Consider the following 21,524-nt stretch of genomic DNA (forward strand, 5'->3'; position numbering starts at 1 on the left):
TTCAAGAATGCATTGGGTACCTCAGACTATTGTAATGTATCCCATAATATTTTTTAAAAATGATTTGAAGAGAAGTTAACAGGGGAATTTTTCTTTATCTTATATTGCTTGTTATTTTCTTTTCAGAAGTGTTACACTATATTCTGTGTCTTCTGTCCTGAAATAATTTACATTTTATTAATTTCAGAAAAGTAACCATTCTAAGTAATTTGTTTTTAATGCAAGTAGCTAGGATGGGATATTCTTTTAGTTACTGCCTTATGGAGTTCCTGGAAAGATTTTGCTGAACACAAACAGCTTTCAGGTATCCATGGATCTTTTATTGGCATTGTAGGTGGATTGTAAAGCCAGCGTAGAGGCATATGTAGTGGCTCTGCATTAGACAATTGAGGTCCAGGCCCAGGACCATGGGTGTATCCATATTGCTTCCTCCATCAGCTGGTTGGGAAGCACTGTAGTTGCTTTCACATGGTGTACAGTAATAATTGTGCTGGACCTGACTTGTCTGCATGCAAATCTAGGGCAAGCATCCCTGCATCTCGCTCTGCTTAACACACTACCGAGCCCAAGGACCACTGAGTTGTGTAAGCATCAGGCTTGTTTGCCTGGGCTTTGTAGCTCCTGTTTGGTACCAGCCCTACTAGGTCTTAGCTGGCCCCTTTTGAAAAAAATAGTGGTATCTGTCCTGATTCTTTTCCTTAGTATCCATCCCGTCTTACTTTTTTCCATTAGCCTGGGTATCATAATACAGTCTTCCTCTCTGATTCTGGAAAGCTGACTATAATTTTTAGTATATTAATGGTTTCAGCAGTATTTGATGCTTATATGCAGATGAATACTGGGAGTATTTTTAAATAGAAGATGAAGTGATAAAGGCCCAAGACAGAAATAGCTATGCTATATGCTGTTCTGGGTTTATGGACTGCATCTGTGGCTGTGTCTACTGAGCTGCTATCTTTTGCCTCCAATTTAGAAGAATCAGGTCCTAGCCTGGTTCTGAGAGATCAGAAGAGACCAGATGTGTAGGGAAACATAGGCATCTAAAGAGGTCAGTTATTTTAATCTCATTCCAAGTTATAAAGAGAAAGACTGAATAAATCAGTCTTTGTAAATGAAACTGCATTCATTTATTTCTTTTGGGCTGTCTATAACAGTTAAAATATTAAATCACATTTTTCTTTGAATAGGAAAGGCAGGTGTGAAAATAATTGTGATTTCTAATCTGAATTACCATTTTGGTCTGAATATCCTTGCCCCAAAATGAATGCATGTGTCATTCTTGTGCTTTCTGACCTTAATTTTTTAATCAGGGAAAGAAATTTTTGGACATGGGATGTAAGAACCACAATATACCAGCAACATATGACACGTTGTCAGCTCTGTCCCTAAACATATCAAGGCATATGAGCAATTAAATAATTTAGTCAAAGATAGAAGCTTCTGCTAATACCTGGGATTTATGTTTATTACAGCAGCTGCAGTTTTGCATATCTGCTCAGTTTGCTGGCATGCCACACTTCTTGAATACCACGAAAAGTAAAGATCTCAAGGGCATTTTCTTTTTCTTCTTCCCATAGTAATAACCCTATCATATTGGTATCTTTCTTCTGATGGTCGTCAATAAACCTTCCAGAAGGCTTGCAGATGTTTTAGTGATGGAAATGAGACTGTTTTAAAGAAAAACACAGTCCTAACCTGTGCTGTCCACAGCAGCTTTTGTGAGGCTTTTTCCGTGTGGGCCAGACTTCTGTGACAGTTTCTAGAAGGGTTCTTCCTGCACAGCCCCACTTTTGCAAAGTGTCTCTGTCTTGTGAGTAACTGTCAAGACAATCTAATAGTGGTCTTAGCCGTTGCTTTAGTTTGCTAATTTAGGCTTCTTACATGTATTCTTTTCATTTTCACATGTTTTTTTTAAAATATCAAACTTCATGTGTCACATAATGATTTTGGTCTTGTCTGCTTTTATCTATGTGAGCTTGCATTCCATAAGTGTTGCTCCACACCTTAGCAAAGCTGGATGGTGGACAGATGGAGAACTCTTTGCTCTGTTGATGGAGTATGCTTTTAGCAGAGCAAAATATGTATTCAAATAAGAAACTCTGAGCTAAGGGTGTCCTGCATTCTTCAGTTCTTCATCATATTTTTATAACTGAAGAATACTCTTACTGTTTTACGTGAGTCCAATCAAAAGAGTTCTTGACAGCAAGGGACAAAGGGTATACTCTGTCGTTACTGACACAATTAATTATTGTCATGTTGCAGTCATCATTTTGATGTGGAATCTCAAAAGCCCTTTTACATTAGTGCCTGTGGCTACACAGTTCCTTGCTTTCCAGGAATCAAAAGATGTTGAAACAGAATGAAAGAAATAATGAAATCTTATTTTTATTTTTTTAAGGCCTGATCAAAAAATAGAGGATACGGCAGAAACCAATGCTGAAATTCTTGCTCGTCTCACTTCTGCGGTAAGGTCACTGCATCAAATGTTGTACTGATAATGTTTGAAATATTGTTGTGTTTTGGATCATTTCAAATGAAAGACTTAGTCTTAGCAAGCAGGTGTTTGTAATGCAAACTACTTTTTTGTACTGAGGTCTTAGCGTGCAATTCCAAAGCTATTAAAACCAGTCCAAGCAAGGACTGCTGCAGCCTGCTCTCTTGTAATCCATGCTATTCATGGCCCAAGAGGTAGCAATCTGGAGGATCATGGTGACTTTTCTGCCAGGTAGCTTACATTCAGATCCTCTTGGTCAAATGGACATCAATGTGAAGACAATGATGATGTGGGGGACAAAGGGAGAGAAAGGGCCTCAGCAGCCCTGGTGTAGATTATCATAAGCTTTTGAGGAGACCCACCTGGGAATCCTGGGTATCTGGCTTCCCAACTATATTTAGCCTCAGTAAACTCCATCATAATAAACAACAGCTTATCCTGTCTGTGCTAGAATTTGGTGCATCTTATTTATCTTGTTGTAAGATCATTGTTCTAAGAAGCAGACAGACAGGACTTCAGAAGGTTAAGCTAGATTCACTCAATCTAATGTAATCTGTACAGTGGTGCAGAGTGCACCTTCGGCAAGTTTGCAGGTGATGCAAAACTGGGAGGAAAGGTTGATACACCAGATGGGTGTGCTGCCATTCAGAGGGACCTTGACAGGCTGGAGAGATGGGCCAACAGGAATCTCATGAAGTTCAACAAAGGGCAATGCGATGCCCTGCATCTGGGAGAAATAACCTCATGCTCCTGTACAGGCTGGGAGCTGACTGTCTGAAAAGCAGCTTTGCAGAAAAGGACCTGGGGCTACTGGTGGATAGCAGGTTGAACATGAGCCAGAAATGTGCCTGTGGGGCAAAGCAAGCCACCTGCCTCCTGGGCTGCATTAGTAAGAGCGTTACCCTCAGGCTAAGGGAGGTGATCATTCCTCTCTACTCAGCACTGGTGTGACACATCTGGAGTGTTGGGTCCAGTTCTGAACTGCCAGTACAAGAGATATGTGGACATACTGCAGTGTATGCAAATGACCATGAAGATGATCAGGGGAGCAGAGTAACTGACTTACAAGAAGAGGCTGAGAGAACTGAGAGTTGAGCTTGGAGAACAGAAGGCTATGGGAGGATCTTACCAATGTGTATAAATAGCTGATGGAAGGGAATAAAGAAGATAGAGCCAGGCTCTTCTTGGTGACATCTTGTGACAGGACAATAAGCAGTGGTACAAACTGAAATTCAAGAAATTCTACTTAAATATAAGAAAAAAACTATTTACTGTGATGGTGATCAAACAGGAGAACAGGTTACCCAGAGAGGTAGTGGAGACTGCATCCTTGGAGATGTTCAGAACTTAACTGGACATGGTCCTGAGCAACCTGCTCTAGCTGACCCTGCTTTTGAGCAGGGGTTTGGATCAGATGACCTCCAGAGGTGCCTTCCTACCTCAACCACTGTGTGATTGCATGGTTCTGCGAACGTCACACCTAAATCATGGTATCAGCAAAACATGGAATTACTGCTAGTTCTCTTTTGGGTACGTGAGAAAGTATAGACATGAAAGTGAACCAAGCAGTGTGAAGTTGTCATGAAAAAGGCATGAGGATAAGAGCTATTTTAAGTAAAACAAATAAAGTACTATCTTGAAATTACTGAAAAATGGAAAGGAAGGAGAATTTGTGCTATATTTTGTAAAGATAAATGTCTTTACAAAAGACATTTTGTAATGTGTTTGGAAAGCCAGTGGCTCTGTATGCTTAACCTTATGCAACAATAATTTAAAATGTATGACATTAGAAAATCTTGTGGTTTTTTTTTTTTTTATTTTTTATTTTCTCTATATTCAAATTCCTTGTTTTCTCTACCTTTTTTTCCTAACCAAAAAGGAAAGAACTCAGAAACTCAAAATCCTCCATTTTTAGTTCCACAGAGAGAAAAAATAGAAAAACATAAAATATCTTTTGCAAAGTTATATCTTTTTAAAAACCCACAAAACTACCAAGTCTATAAAACATAGCCAGTATCCCTCAAAAGCTTCACCTCTCAAAAATAGAAGAATAATAGTTTTTCATCAGTTAAAAAAAGGAAAGCACTCAACAAAACAAAGTGACTTTCTGAGTTTAAGAACAGGATCTAACTGTTGCTGGATACACTTGAGTAAAATGCATATCCTTAAACACGTGAGTAATTGACAGTGAGTTCAGAGTGCTTCACATCTAGCTTGCAAGGTCAAACCTTTGAGCTACGTCCTGAATGATTCCAGCAGCAGGGCACATAGACAGTTTTTTTTTAAAATGAACCATTTTATTGCTGTAGCTAACTAGCTAAAGAAAAATTAGGCAGTTGTGTCTCCAGATGGCCTGAGACTGATCTATTGCCACGGTGGTGTCAAAAAGACTGATCTTCTGCATTTTCTGATTTTCCACAAAACTGTGCAAGCTGTCTATAATGATTTTCTAGTCTAACCCTGGAGAAAAGACATAAGACCAGAGCAGAATCCTCCAAATATTAACAACTGTATATGAACTTCTCCCTCTTATCCTTTCAAAATATTGCTTTTCCTCCATACAGTAGACTGGGATCTAAAGTACTCAGTGCGAGTTTATGGAGAGCCTTCATGTATTCCACAGGAATTTGAACCCTCAGCTTGCACCAGTCAGCAGAGGGCTGGACTCACCAGGATACGGGTTCTCAATTTTTTTTTTTTGCTGCCAGCTCCAGAATTTGTATGGCAAAAAAGAGTCCTGTGAGCTGGAGCTGGAAACCAAAATTGAAGGTATTAGCTGTGACTGGAAATGTGTTCACTCTGTCTTGCTTTTTGGCTCACTGAACGTTTACATATTTTGTACAGAATCAAACCAGTCTTCCTTGAAGAATTCGTAATTCAGAATCCTGTTCACAATACTCTTCAGACCAGCATTTCAGAAGTGAAAAAAACAACCCCCAAACCTTACTTCCAGCCCAGCACTAAAGCAGTTAGAGATCAGAGTTGACTTTTTTGTACATTTCTAGGTTTGGAGATTCAAATCCTGTTGGTGTTGATAGTACCACCATCTCTTCTGCTTTTCCTTTTCATTTTCTTGTAATAAAACATTCTGTGTGAGGTCAGAAGGATGCTTCTGTGTCAGCTTTTCTTTTGGGGGGATTAAATTCCCAGATTTTCAAACCTAAACTGATTGTGAAGATCCAGCCCAAGCAACATTGGAGGAATCTGTGTGCTTAAAATACAAATCACTGTTTTAGCACCTGAAAGTGCAGGAAAAACTGTAAGCATGCATGCACATAAGGTCTAATTATATATTTCTGTAACTCTATAAAAGCTATTGCTGTTGCAGAGGGTGGAACTCACCTCACCTAAATATAAGTGGCCATATGGCAGGCATCTACCTCTGAGCTAGCTTCCCCACGTACTCCTTACAGCCAGGGATCAGAAATAGACACTTTTAGGATGCTGAATGTATGATTCATTTTGAAAGTCTACTTAATGGAAAAAACATTCATACCTTAGGCTCTGCTGGTAAGGTATGCACTCTCTGTGAAGGGGTTATAGAGTGACTAGCACAGACATAGGCATCTGTACAAGTTTGGTGAATTCCTCTCTCCACCTCTTTTTCTTTGCTGTAGCCTGACTTTCTTTGTTGGCCTTTCTCTTATTACTTGTTCCCTACTGCTTTTAGTTACCAGGTGTTGTTTCTTTTGTAGAGTTCCACTTTTCCCATTCACTGCATGATTTGTGATTTTTTAAAATTTTTTTTATTTGATGATTCAGCCAGTCTAGAACTGATTAGTTAGGGAAATGCACTCTTGGTTTTAAACAATGGTTATGGAGATTGTAGAAGATAATAGCAATAGCTGCAGTGAATGAAGCCAAGAGAGAAGGGCAGCTGGGAAAAAACTGCAGAGGTTTCTTTATCATCTTAATCTGTGCATAATGTATGGAATACACCTCTTTTAAGAGCAGAGTCAGATACAAAAGATAAGAAACTAACTTGTTGGGGGTCTTACTTTTTCTTTACGCTTTATCTACGATGGAAGAAGCAGAGTCAGTCAGGATTAACTGAATGGAGCCTATCGAATTATATGCTCATATCATATGTTCCATTACAATGAGGCACTGACAACACCATCAAACTTAAATTGTAAAGGCAGCTGACATGCAAGCAGTGCAACGTGCCATTTGAGATATATTTGCATTGGGTAATCTTTTTGGTCATGAATTTTTAGGAAAATGCAATGATTACTCCTAGGTTTAAAGAAGCATTCCAGAGCTGTCATGCATCCCATGTCATGTCCCGATGAGCAGCTTCATGTTCAATATCTTGCCTGCTAAAACCAGAGCACAGCAGGATGACTATGAGTGTTTCCACTGCAAAGTTCTTACCTTACCTTGTGATGGAACAGAAGAGAATATCAGGATGTTAATGCAGTGTATCTGGGAAATACAGTTTTCTGGTACTTTAAGATGTCAGCCAATACTACTTTTATTCAGAGTCCATCAAACTGTCATTACTTGAGATGCAAAAATGTGAACTAGGCTCTTCTCTTTTTCAAAACCCTGCTGTTTAGAGCTTTCTGTTGCAGGATTTCGTTTTCTGTAAGGATTTGTCTCTAGATCTGAGGTCCTATTTGGCACATTGACACCCAGAATACTGTTTCACAAAGGGCTATTATAGGCAGAAAAAAGAGAAGGGTAAAAAAGTAGAGGTGGTATGCACTGTCTACTAGATGCCCAACTATGTCTTCTATGATAAAATTACCAGATTCATGGATAAGAGAAGAACAGTAGTTGTCATTTACTTTTGAAAAATCTCTACAGCTGTCCTTTGAAGATGATAAGATTCAGCATATAAATATGCCATTTGTATTTAATCAAGCAGAAGTATACGTGGGTACCGCTCTGTATGCACGCTCTTGCTCTTTCATATCACAAAACCAAAACTGACTAAGATGTGGTAACATGCCAACAACACACTCAAAAGGTTCTCTTTCAGACTTTAATAATATTTCCGTAAATACTGTGTGGTAAGCTGGCCTTTAAACTGAATCAGTTTTGACATCTGCAATGCTACTCAAAATGGGATACTATTTAGCTAGTGTTAGCTTTGTAATGACAAGCTATGTGTATAAACCAATTTTTTGTATTTAATATCTCAATATGGTAGGCATAGCTCTTGTTTGAATGTGTATTTTACTTTGAGTCCACATTATTATCTTCAATGTGATGTGCAACTATCAATTTTGTCAAACAGGCAGTAACTGAAATCCTTTTAGGAAGAAGTATGATAATGTGTACCATATGTGCAGTGAGGAATGAATGTTGTACACAGATTTCCATCGGTGTAATGATGCATAGGAATTGCATGTCCAGCAGAGATGTCAAGTGCATTTACACTAAAATACACAAAAGCTTATAGATTATGAAATCTAGGGACACCAGGCAAATCCAGAAGGATGCTCAGCATTACCAATTCTTTGTGATGTGAGTGAGTCCTATGAGAAGGAGCTCAGACCGTCAGGATGAAACGTTTGATAAAGGAAAGTTTGCTTAATATTAAGACTAGAGGAACATTTTTTTCTCCTGCTTTAACTGAAGGGTTTTGCTCAGATTAAGTAATATGCCAGCTGCATTCCTGTCACACAGCAAACAATGAGATATTTTGCATAACACAGACAAAATAGAGAAAAACAGCCTTTTTATTGCCTGTGATGTCAGCACTGTATTTCAAACTTGAAAAGTGCCACCTTATAAGCAAAAGTAATACTGCAAATATAACTGCACGATGCCACAATGCTGCTGCTTCTTCTGAGAAGATGGGTTTTTCTTTACACTCATGGAGAGATTTGCATTTTTCAATTGTTTGATTGGGTTAATTGGTATGTTTACAACTGTTCCAGATTGTAGTGTCTCCTAACGCTAATCTTGAGATGTCTTTTAGCATTTAATAAATATGTTAAAGATGAGACATCAGTGCACTCTTTCTTACTGTCAGTAACCTGCAAGAATAGACCAGGATCAGGGCATTGACATTGGTACCTCCTTCTGAGTTTGATGAAGGGAGAGGGTCTGAGCAGTTTAGCCAGGAAAAGCTGTGGAGTTGTTCTTCAGAAACAACTTGGGCTTTTATTGAAAATCCCAATCTAACTCTGGATAGCTTCTATGTATTCTTACTAGTGTATATTAATTGCTGCAAGCAAGCAAGCACACAAGTTGTTTTTCCACAGAACTGTTCTTTCCCATCTTACTTGCAGTTTACGCTTACATTAACCATGCTTAACAGTTCTCTAGACATGGGAATGAGTGTACAGGAAGGAAGGAAAGGAAGGTAATACTGCCAGCTTGCACAATTGTGCTGGAAACAGGACAACATTTAAGAAAATTGTGGCACTGCCCTCATATTTTCCTGCTTGGAGTGGCAGAAAACTCTGTCCCTTTTAGTGGGGCAGCATCAAGGAGTTGAAGAGATCCTTGTACCTTGCAAGAACAGCAAAAAAAGCTCCCTGGTCCATTGCCACAAGGGAAGGAAGGATGCAAGCAGAGGAGGGATGTGGCCTCTAGTATGACTGCCTTCTGCCACATGTAGAGTGTACTGCTGGGTGGCTGCTGAGTATCTCATCAGTGGATGCTGCAGTTACCATTGTACTGAGATGTCCTGGGTAATTTTGTCTGTCTTTCTGCTCAGACCAACATAATGTTAACTATTCTTGTTTCACATTTTCTTCAGAGTCATGAGAGTGGGATGTTGACAGTTGTTAGTCATTGTATTACTTTGGGGATCCTTCATGGTCTTTGTGCTTATGTATTACTTCGGGGATCCTTCATGGTCTTTGTGCTTATTCTGATCATACCACATGTCTGGTGAAGGATGTTTTAAATTTCACATGCTTTCAGAAACTGGGTGTCAAAACTCCCACTGCAGAATAGCCTTGAGCTTTGCATGGGTTTGTTAGACAAGTTGGCCAGTATGCACCGCAGGATACTTTGTATAGGGAGGTGAGACAATCCCTAGAAAAATAGTTGGAATGTCCCTTAATTTTTTCAATACTAAAGGCAGGCTGTCTTGGGAAAATGAGGGAAATTGGAAGAAGCTGGGAGGTGTACAGAAGAGTCTGAGAGTGTGGATGGGGCAGAGGAAGGGAAGAACTCTGGTGTATGCAGGAGAGAGTGTCTGGGGTGCTGTAGGTGAAGTGCAGGGCACTTGAAGCAGCTGCAATGGGACAGACGATGGCAGTGAGGAAGTATGAAGCATAAAAATAATGCATAATACAGAAATTTGCTGATAGAAAAAGGAACAGACCTATTGAGAGAAGTGGATGTAGAGCTGAGCTGGCTAAAAGGACAGTAGCTGGTCGTGTAGAGATTATAGGGAAAATATGAAGAATGCAGAGACAAGAGGCTGAGGAAGGGAGCTGGCTAGCATGGTAGGGCTGTTTCATCACAGGCTGGTGAGATAGCCTGTAAATCTGGAAATCAGATAGCTATAACTTCTGCCTGTTCATCTCAAGCTAAATTTTGGTCCTGAAATGCTCAGCCATACTATTAGGAGAGGTTGTTTCCTCCTGAAAGCTCCAAAAAGCAAATGTCAATTATATATGTGAACGTCAGCCAAACCTCAGCGTGGAGAACTCGCTTATCCTGGAGTCACACAATAAATCCAGCATTACAGTGTGCTCAGCAGAGGCAAAACAAACATTTAACAAGGAAAGGAAGAAGCTTCAAGTGTGTGCTTGTGAAAGAGATATGCTGTGCAAATAAATTGTGTGTCGGGCTACTGAATTGCCCACTCCCTAAGGAATGTGCAGTACTTACAGGAAATTAAAGTAAAAAAAAAAAAAAAAAAAAAAGTTGTCACAGAATTCCCAGCTGAAAAGGAAATAGATTTGCTAGGAAAAGTGACTGTAGTTTCAAAACCAATACCTGCATAATTTTACATGCAGTTGACTGCTCCAAAGGATTGATAGCCAGTATCTTACCAGTGTTGCATTTTGTTTTGTTTGACTGGCTAGTAACTATAACCGTCCTTTCCTTTCCTGATATTTTAGGTACAGAGAGAATTGGCTGCTGTCATTGCCTTGAAAGCACGGAAATCAGGTAAGTCAGGCTGGACTTTAGAAGAGTTTTGTAACGCTGTTCCTTTTTGTCATTTATTGAAGTATTTGAATTGTCATTGCTGTTTTATTAACATGGGGAAGCAAAGATAGTGGACCTCATTCCTCTCTCGTTGGAGAATCCTTGTATATAGCACAATGCAATTACTGTCAAGCTTCGCTTCTCCTAGCTCGTCACATCTAATGACCTAGCTGATAAAACCGGAGTGTTACAGTTGAATGTGAACTTGGGTCACTTTCTGGCCAAAATCACTATTTTCTCTGGGCTTGCACTTTATAAAAGAAGCTTATGTCTTTGTTTGACTTGCATTTAAGACAAATAAGTTGATAATTTTCCTATGTTTTCTTCTGTGGCCCAGTATCTCATGCCATCTTTGTTGTGTTTTACCTGCCCTGTCAGGTGTATTTCTTTATGCTAAAGCAAAAGGACAACTTCATGCATGAAAGCATTCTTTCCTGAAGACTTGTCTATATATCTGTATGGCTGTAGAGGCAAGTCTGTTATCAGGGCAGTAGAAGGGGAAAGGCAAGTGGATAATTGAAAGTCTGTGACAGTATGAGCATTTACAGCAAATGCTGGTGATACAGTGCAAAGGCACTGAAATATGTGGTCATCTCAGCTCTGTCAGGGTTTGGTAGCACAGCCACTTTCAGAAGGTATCTGCATCGTTGAGCTGGAGTGGAAACAAGGGAGCTGTGTTTTCCGGCACTGCACGGGAACTAACAAAACCTACTTGGCCAGACCTGACCCTATACAGGGTTAACTCTCTGGTGTCTTCATGTATAGTGCAGTTAATCTGCAGCAAGGGCAAACTGCATATGGTGAAGTGAGAATTGAATGTATTTCTAGGGTAAAACAGAGGTTGACTTGCCTTAAATTATTGGCGTGTTCCCAAAACTATTGAGGTCTTTGGGAGCATTTTCACAAGCAGCTCTTGTGATCTTCAGTGATTTTGCTAGAAATTGAGATCATGGATCTTGCACTTTTTGAGCTATTTTCTGACTTGTTAATAATATTGCATCATAATATCTGTATCTGTCTATCTGTGGCTTACAAGTACAGCACAAAAGTTATTACACACAGCACATGCACTACATGCAACATGGTATCTTAAACTGGAGGCACCAAGAAGATGTAGCTGGCATATCTGCAAATATTTCCTTGTGAAAATGTAAGTATTATAAAAATATTCTAGCCACAGTTTGATGCATTTTTGTCTGGAAATAGAAGTACTCATAGGTTACATCCATAGTCATGTGTAAATGTAAATCTGCAGAATGTTAACAGAAATCTAAGTGTGAATTCAGACCTAAACTGCTTCTGTGCAATAGCTTTGCTTCTGAAACTGCTGTAGTCGTTTATGATGTTAACACCCCCCAGCTCCTTGCCCTTACCTGGTGTCACCCCAGTCCCACATGAATTATAATGGCTGAACATGGAAATGCTTCTGCTCTGGTTCAGTACAGAGAAAAACAGGCTATTTTAAGGAAGGGCTCAAGGTAACCTTTTGTTTTGCTGTAAAGTGGGCTAAGAGTATGGTGCCATGTACTTAGTGCTTATATAGTTCTAAGAAATCTCCCTGCTTCTCGGCGGTTGTGTTGGAAAATATTACTGCTGCTACTGGCAATAAATAAAAACTCCGTTCCCCAAAAGAGTTGATTTTAGCCTGAATTAGCCTCTCATTTCCTTTCAGTGGATGGCTACATAAACGGTTGTGTCAGTAAAAATGGGATGGGGGTTGGATTAGGAATGAGCTGCAGGAGATGAAAATGGGAAAGGAGGATAGCTCTTGGAGTCCCCTCTGTACTAGTGTAATTGCAACCCACATTGAGCGGGTAGAAATATTTCAATTAAAAATCACAGCCTTAAATAAACAAAGCTCCCTATAAAGCTTTAAAGTGCTGACCAGCCTTTCCTAATACATTAATGTAAACACTTAAAATATCAGTTTAGATCTGTGCAAAAGATACCTGTTTAGTCAGTTTAACTAGTGCATGCTTGTTGTTGAAATTTGCATTTCTTTATGCCTCATCTTGGACGACCGTAAAAAATGGCTACATGATCAGGCATAACTGTAAGGTCTAATTTAAGTTAATGCCTTTACTACAGTAGGAGCAGAGTAAATTAGGGTGGTTGATTATGCTTTTTTATGTTATTGCTGATGGTTAAATTCACAGCATAGCAGTTACTGTTAGCAATCAAGCTATGGTATGCTGTGCCTGGTGAAGTGGAGCATATTTCAGAGAAAGTACTTCTGGACCTAAAAGCCACAGTATCTTTCAAAGATACTGTTCTTCTAACCCTCTCCAAGACTCCATATAATTCCAGGAAATAAACTAAGAAAGATCAGACAAAAGGGTTTATTTTGGCATGAAAAGAGTGGAACATGGCTATTGGGCCAGCTGCCCTGGGTGGCTTCCAGGCTGGTGTGAACGGCGTGGGTACCTGACTCACCCGCCCTGGGATTCATGAGTGAGGAGCACAGGGGATGGGCACGGTGGTAACTTGCTGTCTGGAACCTGCCTGCAGTGGGTAATAATCGGTTCATTAACCGAAAGCTTTCCTAGAGATCAGAAGCCCAAAACCCAAAGCTGTTGTGCAGAAGTTCCTGTACTGTTTTTGATGGTTTGGTGGTTTTTAAATTACAGTGTTTCAAAATATTTCCTCTAGATAGCTGGTTAGCGCTACCAGTAAGAGCAAAAAAAGAATATTTTTACTTAACACAAGGACTGTGTAATTTGTTCCTGAATTACTTTAATTTCTGGATATACCTCTGCCCTTAGAGAGGTACTTCACAGTGATTTAATTGTACTAGAAAAACTGGCTGATTAAAGCTTTCATATTACTTGTCTAGGACTGTTGTAGTAATCACTGGGTTACACTGCATGGAAAGTACTTAGAAGCACACAAACACCACAGCTCCCTCTACAAGAGGTGAAGAGGGTCCAACTAGGAAGGCTTGCTATGCTTGGAGGGGGGGAAACATTGCCTTTGGTTTCCCCAGTGAAACGGTTTATTTTTGTTTAAATAAAGCTTGGGTTTGCTACCTAGTGTATGTATATGAGAAGTAGTAATTGCAACTATTTTAGTTCTTTGGCCGGAATGGCTGTTTCAGAGATTTACACACTGTATCTTCAGACAAAATGCTTTGAAACCCAAGGTAGAGACCTGAGTCTGCTGTGGGGTAGGGCAGAGAATCAAATTCTTGCTAGTACAGGATCTGACTTGATAGAGAATGTCGGCTACCAGAAAATAAAAAGCCAGTATGGTGTGGGGGAAAATGCCTTCCCCCAAGAGGTGTTCTTCTGTTTTTTATTGTGGGGTGGAAGAATAGGAGAAACACATAAAACTGACAGATGGCTGAAGGAAAAATGCAGAACCTGAAAAATGAAAAACTTCTGCGCTGTGGAAAAAAGCTCAGTTTTCATATTTCAGCTGTGTACTGCAAGTATACCACTCCGATAGCAAGGCACAAGCCAATAGAGAGGTACTTGAGAGTCCTCATGCCAAGGGAGCTCAGCATTTTTAGCTTCTTTGCAAATAAAACTAAAAAAAGTGTAAAACTAATGTGTGTAACCCTGAAGCTTTGCTGGACCTCAGTAACACTGTTGACTAGAAAGCACATTCATATTTCATTAGAATAAAGCTCTCATGATAAAGGTGGCCTAAGAGGGGGAAATGAGCTTGTGCACTTCTCTGTGGGTTATAAAAATGCATTAAAATTGTTCTGGCTTAACCTTAGAAATAAATAGATTAAATGCTGTCTTCCTTGGTTTGGTAAAAGGTCTTGGGGAAGCAAGTAATTGGAGCAGAAGAGAACTTTGTTTTTAATTGTAGGCACTTGGCATTAGAATTGTTGTGTTTGTTTATACCTTGCTGGCTTCTGATGGCTTCCGCAAATGCGCTGGAACATAACAGAAATGCAGCCACTCGTCTGAAGGTTTACAAGGGTTGGCATTTATCTCAATTGCTTGTCATGGCTCATGACATGTTTCTTATGTGTTAGAGATGGTAGCTAAAACAAGGATAAAAAGCAACAAATAGCCTAAGGCTAGAGGCTTTAGCCGGTGGCGTAGCTACACAGGTACATCTGAACTGATCAAAATCTGTCAGGTAGATGCTCTGAACTGGTGTTAATCCCATCCACAAACAAGACGCCTTGCATTTCTGTGCATGAACCTAGCTGCACCCTGTGGCATCACCCAGCAAATTCCTCTAGCTTTATATCTAAAGGAAATTCTATGACTTTATTTGTGCAAAGGGCCATTAGTAAGAGCATGGTTCTGGTCCTTGTGTTTCTAAATACAGGGACTAATTAAGAGAACAGCTGACAGAGTATGGAGGAGGTAGGAAGAAGGTGACTGCAGCTTCTCCCCAGGTGTTTTAGGAGCACCAGCAGGGCTATGGGTGCTTGTCCCTCCCACTGTGAAGGGCAGGACAGCCACAAAAGCCCTAGCACTTGTGTGTGGTTTTGCTCCCTCTTAAGAATCATATTGAGGTTTCCATAATACTCCACGGATACTTTCCAAGGATACTTTTTAGTCATGCCATTCTTAAATTGACAAGCTCTATTGATTTTTTTTCGTAAAAATGGGTAATTTACATTTAATTTATAATAATAAGACTTTTGCAATGTATTAACTTTATATTTGAGATCTTCTGGATTACCTCCACCCTATCATGACATATATGTATGCATATCCACCCTTCCCCTTTTCTTTTGTATTGCTTCTGTCAGGACTTAACTGCCTATGTGATTTGCTTGGTATTTTTATTTTAGGGCAGACGATTAAATATGAAGCAGTCACTGGGGCTTGAGCTTTGCCAACATGAATGAAAAGCAAGCTGTGAACAGCTATTCCTTTTCCCAGCCACTGCGCCACCTCTACAGCACTGCTGTCAGAGCTGATTGCGTGACTCGACTCGAACACACTCCAGGCAATGTCAGCCCTGTTGAAAACATGGGAACAGCCAGGCTGGGTCAGGTTAAAAGTCCATCCAGCTCCAATCCTACTGTGAGTGATGAGTAGGGGATGCTTAGAGTAGAGAAACAGAGCAAGTACGAACAGTCCTTCTGATGTGCATAGTCAGCATCTACCAGTCTGTGCTAGAGGGATTTTGCTGCACCCACACTGTTGAGTTAGGTAGCCCTTGGCGGACCTTTTCTCCATTATTTTATCAAATTGTTTTTTGAGCCTGCTTACACTCCTGACCTTCATCATCTCTCGTGGCAGTGAGTCCCACAATTCATGTTTGTCGTATGTGAAAGTGTGTTTTTTGTTTGTTTCAAACACATTCCCTATGACCCTCACTCTGTTGTGATATAGCTCTTTGGTGATGGAAAGTGGTGAATAATCCATTTCCAGTTCATCATCATACTATTCAGGATTTTATGCACCTCTGCCATACTCTTGAAAGTTGTCTTATTTCCAGGCTAAATTCCTAAATTGCCAAATCTATTCCATTAAATCTGATCATCTTTGCCACATCTATTACATTATTTTTGCAATGGGGCAAACAGAGCAGCATGCAGTACTGCAGCAGTATGTGCTGGAGTTGGCACAAAGTGAGGGTGGCAGCTTCTTATCAGGGTGGGGAGGTGGAGGGATGTGGGAAGGAGCCCAGTGAGACCCTTTTGGCAGCAATAAGCTGTTTTATCATAGTGAACTCAGGAAACTGCATCTTTACCATTCAGCCCTTTTCCCAAAGTAGCACAGATCCTTGTGAGACTTCTTGGTAACTTTACTCCACCATAACTAGCAAAAACTTTGTCATTTGATGCTGTATGAATGCTCCATGTTATGTCATTAGTTTTATTTACTTGTAGAACAGAGCTGTTATATAGACAATGGAAATCATCATGAATTTGAATTAGATTTGTACACATACTTGAAAAATGAGGTTACAAATATGTGATCAAAGGTCATTCAAGAATGGAGCAGTCCAATATTGTGTTTAAACCTCAAGCATATTAAGTACCCTTTGAATTTACAGGTTTTGTAAACAAGCAGATATACAATATCTTGTGTAAAGTGTGCACAGTTTATTATCACTTACTTTATGCCACTGAAAAAGGGCATAAAGAAGGATGAAAAAACTTGCTTCTGTTTACAGAATAAAGTGGCGGTCATATGCCAGAGGTGTGCATTTTTCCTTGTTGAAAAACTGAGAAATTTTCTTTCAGCAGTTGTGCAAAAAAAAAGGGTGGGGAAAGGTTAATATCAGTAGGGTCTTACTGCTTTTCTATGTCCCCTCATGTCTCTTTTCAGTGGGTTTATTTACTTCACTTAAGAAAGACCTTATTTCATTACAACTTTCAATTCCTCCAAGCACCCACTTCTTTAAAGCAAGGGTCGAACTTAGCAAAATGTGTGGAATAAGTGTTCTTCTGCAAGTGTCACTAATAGCATTCATCCTGGAGAAATGGCCACTCAAAGTAAAGGTGCAGGGGTGTCATGGTTCTGGTAGGTCTTGGTAACTTTATCTTTACTTTTTCTCTGCCCATTGAAATGTGGTTTAAAATAAAATTTGCACCTGAAAACATAGCTAGGAATATTTTAAAAGTTACATTGTGATTTAAGGATTTCATGCCTTGAAGTAAGGGAGGTAGTCATGTTGGCTTCTTTAAGTGATCCTTCTTAAACATTTTATGCCTTATTGAAGGGAATGCCCACTGCTAGGGACTAATGTCTTGTTGCATCCCATGGGATTCTTCCACTACTCCTGATATCAGGTATACCAAGAAACCTGCAGCACTTGAAAAGGGTAGGATCAGACCCCTTCCAGCCCTGGGGAATGGTGCTCATTGTGTTGGCTAGTCAGGAACACTATGTGTAACACACACACAGCTCTGCTGTGCCGTGGCTGAATCGGTGGCCACCTGCTTTGTGCCCACCCTGGGCAATGCTGGGGGTGGGAAGTGCCCTGGACAACATCAGTGAACGGACTACACAGTTATGCTCACCAGCCTTTGTGTATTCAACAGCTGATGTAAAGCAAAATGGACTCTGAGCCCTGGAAAAAGAAGGAAAAGAGCTCCAAAGAGCTCTCTGGTGGGAATTACGCTGAGAGGGATTTTGGCAGCTTATGGTCTGGTTTTTGCAGTTGTTGCAGAACGTTGGGCATAGTTCTTTCTGGGCGATCTATAAGGCAGTTGCATAGAAGAAATGGGCAGTGAGGAATAGCTGCATAGGTGATAAATGTTTTGTACATACGCAAAAAGGGGTTGCACGGTAAGGTTGGAAAGACAGCAATTGTGCAAACAAACAATTCCCAGGTGAATGTTTTGTTTCCAGTGCTTTGGGAGAGGCATTTACAGAGAGTTCACAGAATTTATTTATTCAGAGGTCTCTTTGTTTCCTGCTCCTTTCCTGGCCTTGCCCAGAGGATGTTTCCATGGAATAGAGTGGCGGTTCGCTTTGCACCAGCCTGTTCAGCAGCTGCCCATACCTCCTTGTCAGATCAGTTCCCAGCAATCATTCTCCCTGTCCCTGCTGATCATGTAATGGCCTCTTCTCCACCCTTCCAACATCTCGTTTCAGGCAACACTGCTATAGATACATTGACTGCCACTTGATTTGTTTTTAATTTTAAATATCACACACCTGAGAATGACTGTCTAAAAGCACTGGGTAAATGTTAAATCTTACTGCATTCAGCCATCGAATGGTTTTCCTTGAGCTGCTGTTGCTACAAAGAACATTGCTTTTGTCTGTTCCTGTAGTAATCCTACAGTGTTCACAACTCGTTTTCCACTGTTTTCTCCTGATAAAAAATGATATGATTTCCTATGTTCACAAGGTGAGTGTAAAATGTGGCTTTTCCTTTGTATGTATCACAAAGTGCCAGGCATTGAAAACCAAACCTCCCCTGGCCACATGAATCAACAGTAGTTGATTATCTATTAAGAAATGCCTCCCTTGTTTAGCCAGAGGTGTTTTACAAATTATGTTCTCCTAATGCACCACCACCTCGGATGAAATATGGCCTTCAAACCCAGATGAAAGGCTTCAGTTCTGATAAATAAAATAAACAGAACTTCCTAACAAAACCAGTTGTATGATAATGTGAAAAGAATGGCAGCAAAAGCTCCTGGCCATAATCTGACTGAGTTGGGAAATATTGGTGGCTTTACTTGGTATGCTCATTTTTTAATTTACAATGGCTATATAATGTGGGCGGGCCTGAGTCTCGTTTAAACTGAGGTTTGTCCTTCCTGTGGTCATTCAGATGCAGTGGAAAGGAACGGCACCTTAATGGTGTGTGGATCAGCAAGACCAAATCTACATCTGTCAGCCTCCTTTCTTACCACACTGGCTTTGCTCTGTTTAGATTGCAGATTCCTACTCTTGCTGTTATCTGTTCCTTTTGATAAACTCTGCAATGAGGGGAATGTTTTTGCATCATTTTCGGGAGTCCTGTTTCCTATTTGAGATCTGAGAAATGGCTTGTAGCACTAAGACCCCTGGGAACTTGTTTTTCTGCATGGAAACTAGACCAGCATAATGAGTACCCTCTGTGCAAATTCAATATTAGTTCTACACCTAAGGTCAAGCAGAAGTTAATGACCATTTTTTATATACAGAAATCAGTTATGAAACCAACATTGCATTTCATGCTTTTGTCATTTTAAAACAAAGTAAAATGCTGGAGTAATTTATACTAAATTGATTTAAACTACAAAGCATAAATATCAGGAATCCCAGATTTGAGTGAAAATGGCATCACTGTCACTTGTGCGATAGTACATTCCCCAATTTACAAGCACCTTTATTCCATCCCATGCTTGCTGTGCTTTTTTAGATACAGAGGTGCTGAACAATGCTGTAAGCGGGAGTCTGTCTTTAATAATTTTTACATTTTCTTTGTTTCTTTAATTAGCTGATTTACTCAGCTGATTGCACAGCTGTCTGGGCAACACCCCCCCAGGGGCCTGCCAACTGTTTCAGAGATATGTAGTGTACTCAGTGAAGGGAAATCTGTATAATAATTTGCATATATATATATGCAGAAATAGTGGGAAGGAATGAGAAAGCTCAAAGGCAATTTTTTTATTGCTAATAAAAGGAAACATGTTAAGGATGAGCTTAAAAAGCTTTCTCTTTTCAGTAATTTCTGGGAAAAGATTACAGTTTCATGGTAAATAAGGAACCAATTCTCAGTTGGAGGGTTTTATTCCTGGGATTATCACTGTCTCTTATATGCAGCTTTTGGGTATTTCAGACGTATTCAGTGCTCGTTGGTTTTCCCCTTTTAATTTGGAAGTACGACTTGGAAAATACAGGAGTATGCCCGAGGACCTGGTCTCGCTTAAAATGGTCCCCAAATCTAAGGTGTGTAAAGCATTTACTTGCTGCTCATTTTCCTTTCCACTGCTCAGCGCTAGTGCCTTACGTAACCTAGACGATCTGGCTTTTAGTTTCCCCAGTGGTATCAGTATGAGCTATTAATTTTTTTCCACTCTGATAAATTAATAAACATCAGCAAACATTATAACACTGTCAAACAGCTCAGAGCTACCATAGTAACCAGCCTCTCTAGAGCTCGCTGTATACCCTCCACAAAGAATAACAAGGGATACCACAAGTTCCATTGTTCAAAATAACAATAAAGTTTTCAAAAATCATGAAATTAGCTTAGAATGATGTGATGTAAAAAAAATGCTTTTTTGCTGTTTGTTTCTGAAAAGCTTCATGCTAGCAACTTCCTTTGGCAAAAAACAGAAAAGAAACATGCCTCTCAAAAAATTTGGGATATAAGAAGAATGCTAGAAGTTGTGAGCTTCCCAGCAGCTGACGATAAATCAACTGGTGCAGGCTGTTGGCAATTCGGAGCACTGGAGCCTTCCTCCGGGGAATATTCTTGCAGATTCCTGAGGTCTTTTCAACAGTGATAGTTTGACAGGGACAGAAAAACAGGCTATAACCATCCAGCAGGGATGAGACAGTGAAAATCTGTTGGCTTGTCAAATAAACAAAGTTCTTCTGTTCAGAAGTAGGCTCTTTGCCACTTCCAAGGTGGTGTGTGTCTCCTATCTGTAGAGGGCACGTAGGTGCCTTTTGCTTACTGGCTAGAAAAAGGAGATGCATGTATGAATTTTGATCACACAGTACTGAAAGGATTGAAATCTTACAAAGGGCAGAGTGGTTTGATGTTCTAGGATGTTAGCAGGTTAAAGAACAACACTAAATAATAAATGAACATCTTCATTTGAAACGAAGGAGCGTCACTGAAAACGTGAGGGACATAGCCTAAGGGGTGGCCCAGCTTTGTATGGCGAGCAGAGCTGCCTCTGAAGCAGCTGTGGGGACAGCGAACTCCTCATCCAGCCCGGGCACAGGCTGGGCAGGGTGAGCCTGGCAGCCTTAGCGCAGCTCGGGCTGCTCCCAAGGCTGTGCCTGAGGGTTTGCAACATGGGAAGCAAGTTCAGTCTTGGGAGCAGCCTAGGGCAGTGCAGAGGTAAACTGCACATCTGCCAAGGGTGACGTTTATGGGCTGCCTGCCCCCAAAAGGCAGGTAATCCTGGTCCTGCAGTTGGACTTCACAGCAAGCTCAAGGGCTGCAGCTGGAGTTGTGTGGCACAAGGGGTCTGGCAGCAACACCAGCTTGCAAGGTGCCCTGTCCCCTGCCCTGCCTGCTGCCTGGGGTTTCTGTTCTCAACCAGGTCATCAAACCGAGCCAGGTTAAAAGTAAGCCTTTGCCAATCCCCAAACCCCAAATGCTTTACGGTAGTACAGAGAGGGAATACGGTACGTAAGTACTGTATGGTACTGTACAGGAGGTGTGGGACAGCCAGCAGTGATGGGGAGCTAAGCTGGCTTTCTGTCCTGGAATGGCCATGTGGGTGCCACCCAGAGTGAGTTGCTTACGGATGGACAGCTGTTCCTGCCTGCTGTTCAGCAGCAAAATGGTTAACTGTGATGGCAGTCCT

General features: G+C 40.5%; 1 protein-coding gene across 1 annotated transcript in view; it reads left to right on the forward strand.

Moving 5' to 3' along the window:
* The window catches only part of RAPGEF5 (Rap guanine nucleotide exchange factor 5), a 166,060-nt gene that overhangs the window by 36,850 nt on the left and 107,686 nt on the right, over window positions 1–21,524 (forward strand). Inside the window, exons 6-7 of the mRNA XM_030008401.2 lie at window positions 2,399–2,465; window positions 10,528–10,576. Coding sequence (XP_029864261.1) covers window positions 2,399–2,465; window positions 10,528–10,576 — 116 coding nt within the window. The remainder of the gene's footprint in view (window positions 1–2,398; window positions 2,466–10,527; window positions 10,577–21,524) is intronic.

This window comes from Aquila chrysaetos, chromosome 3, assembly GCF_900496995.4.
Source record: "Aquila chrysaetos chrysaetos chromosome 3, bAquChr1.4, whole genome shotgun sequence".
NCBI classification, from domain to species: Eukaryota; Metazoa; Chordata; class Aves; order Accipitriformes; family Accipitridae; genus Aquila; species Aquila chrysaetos.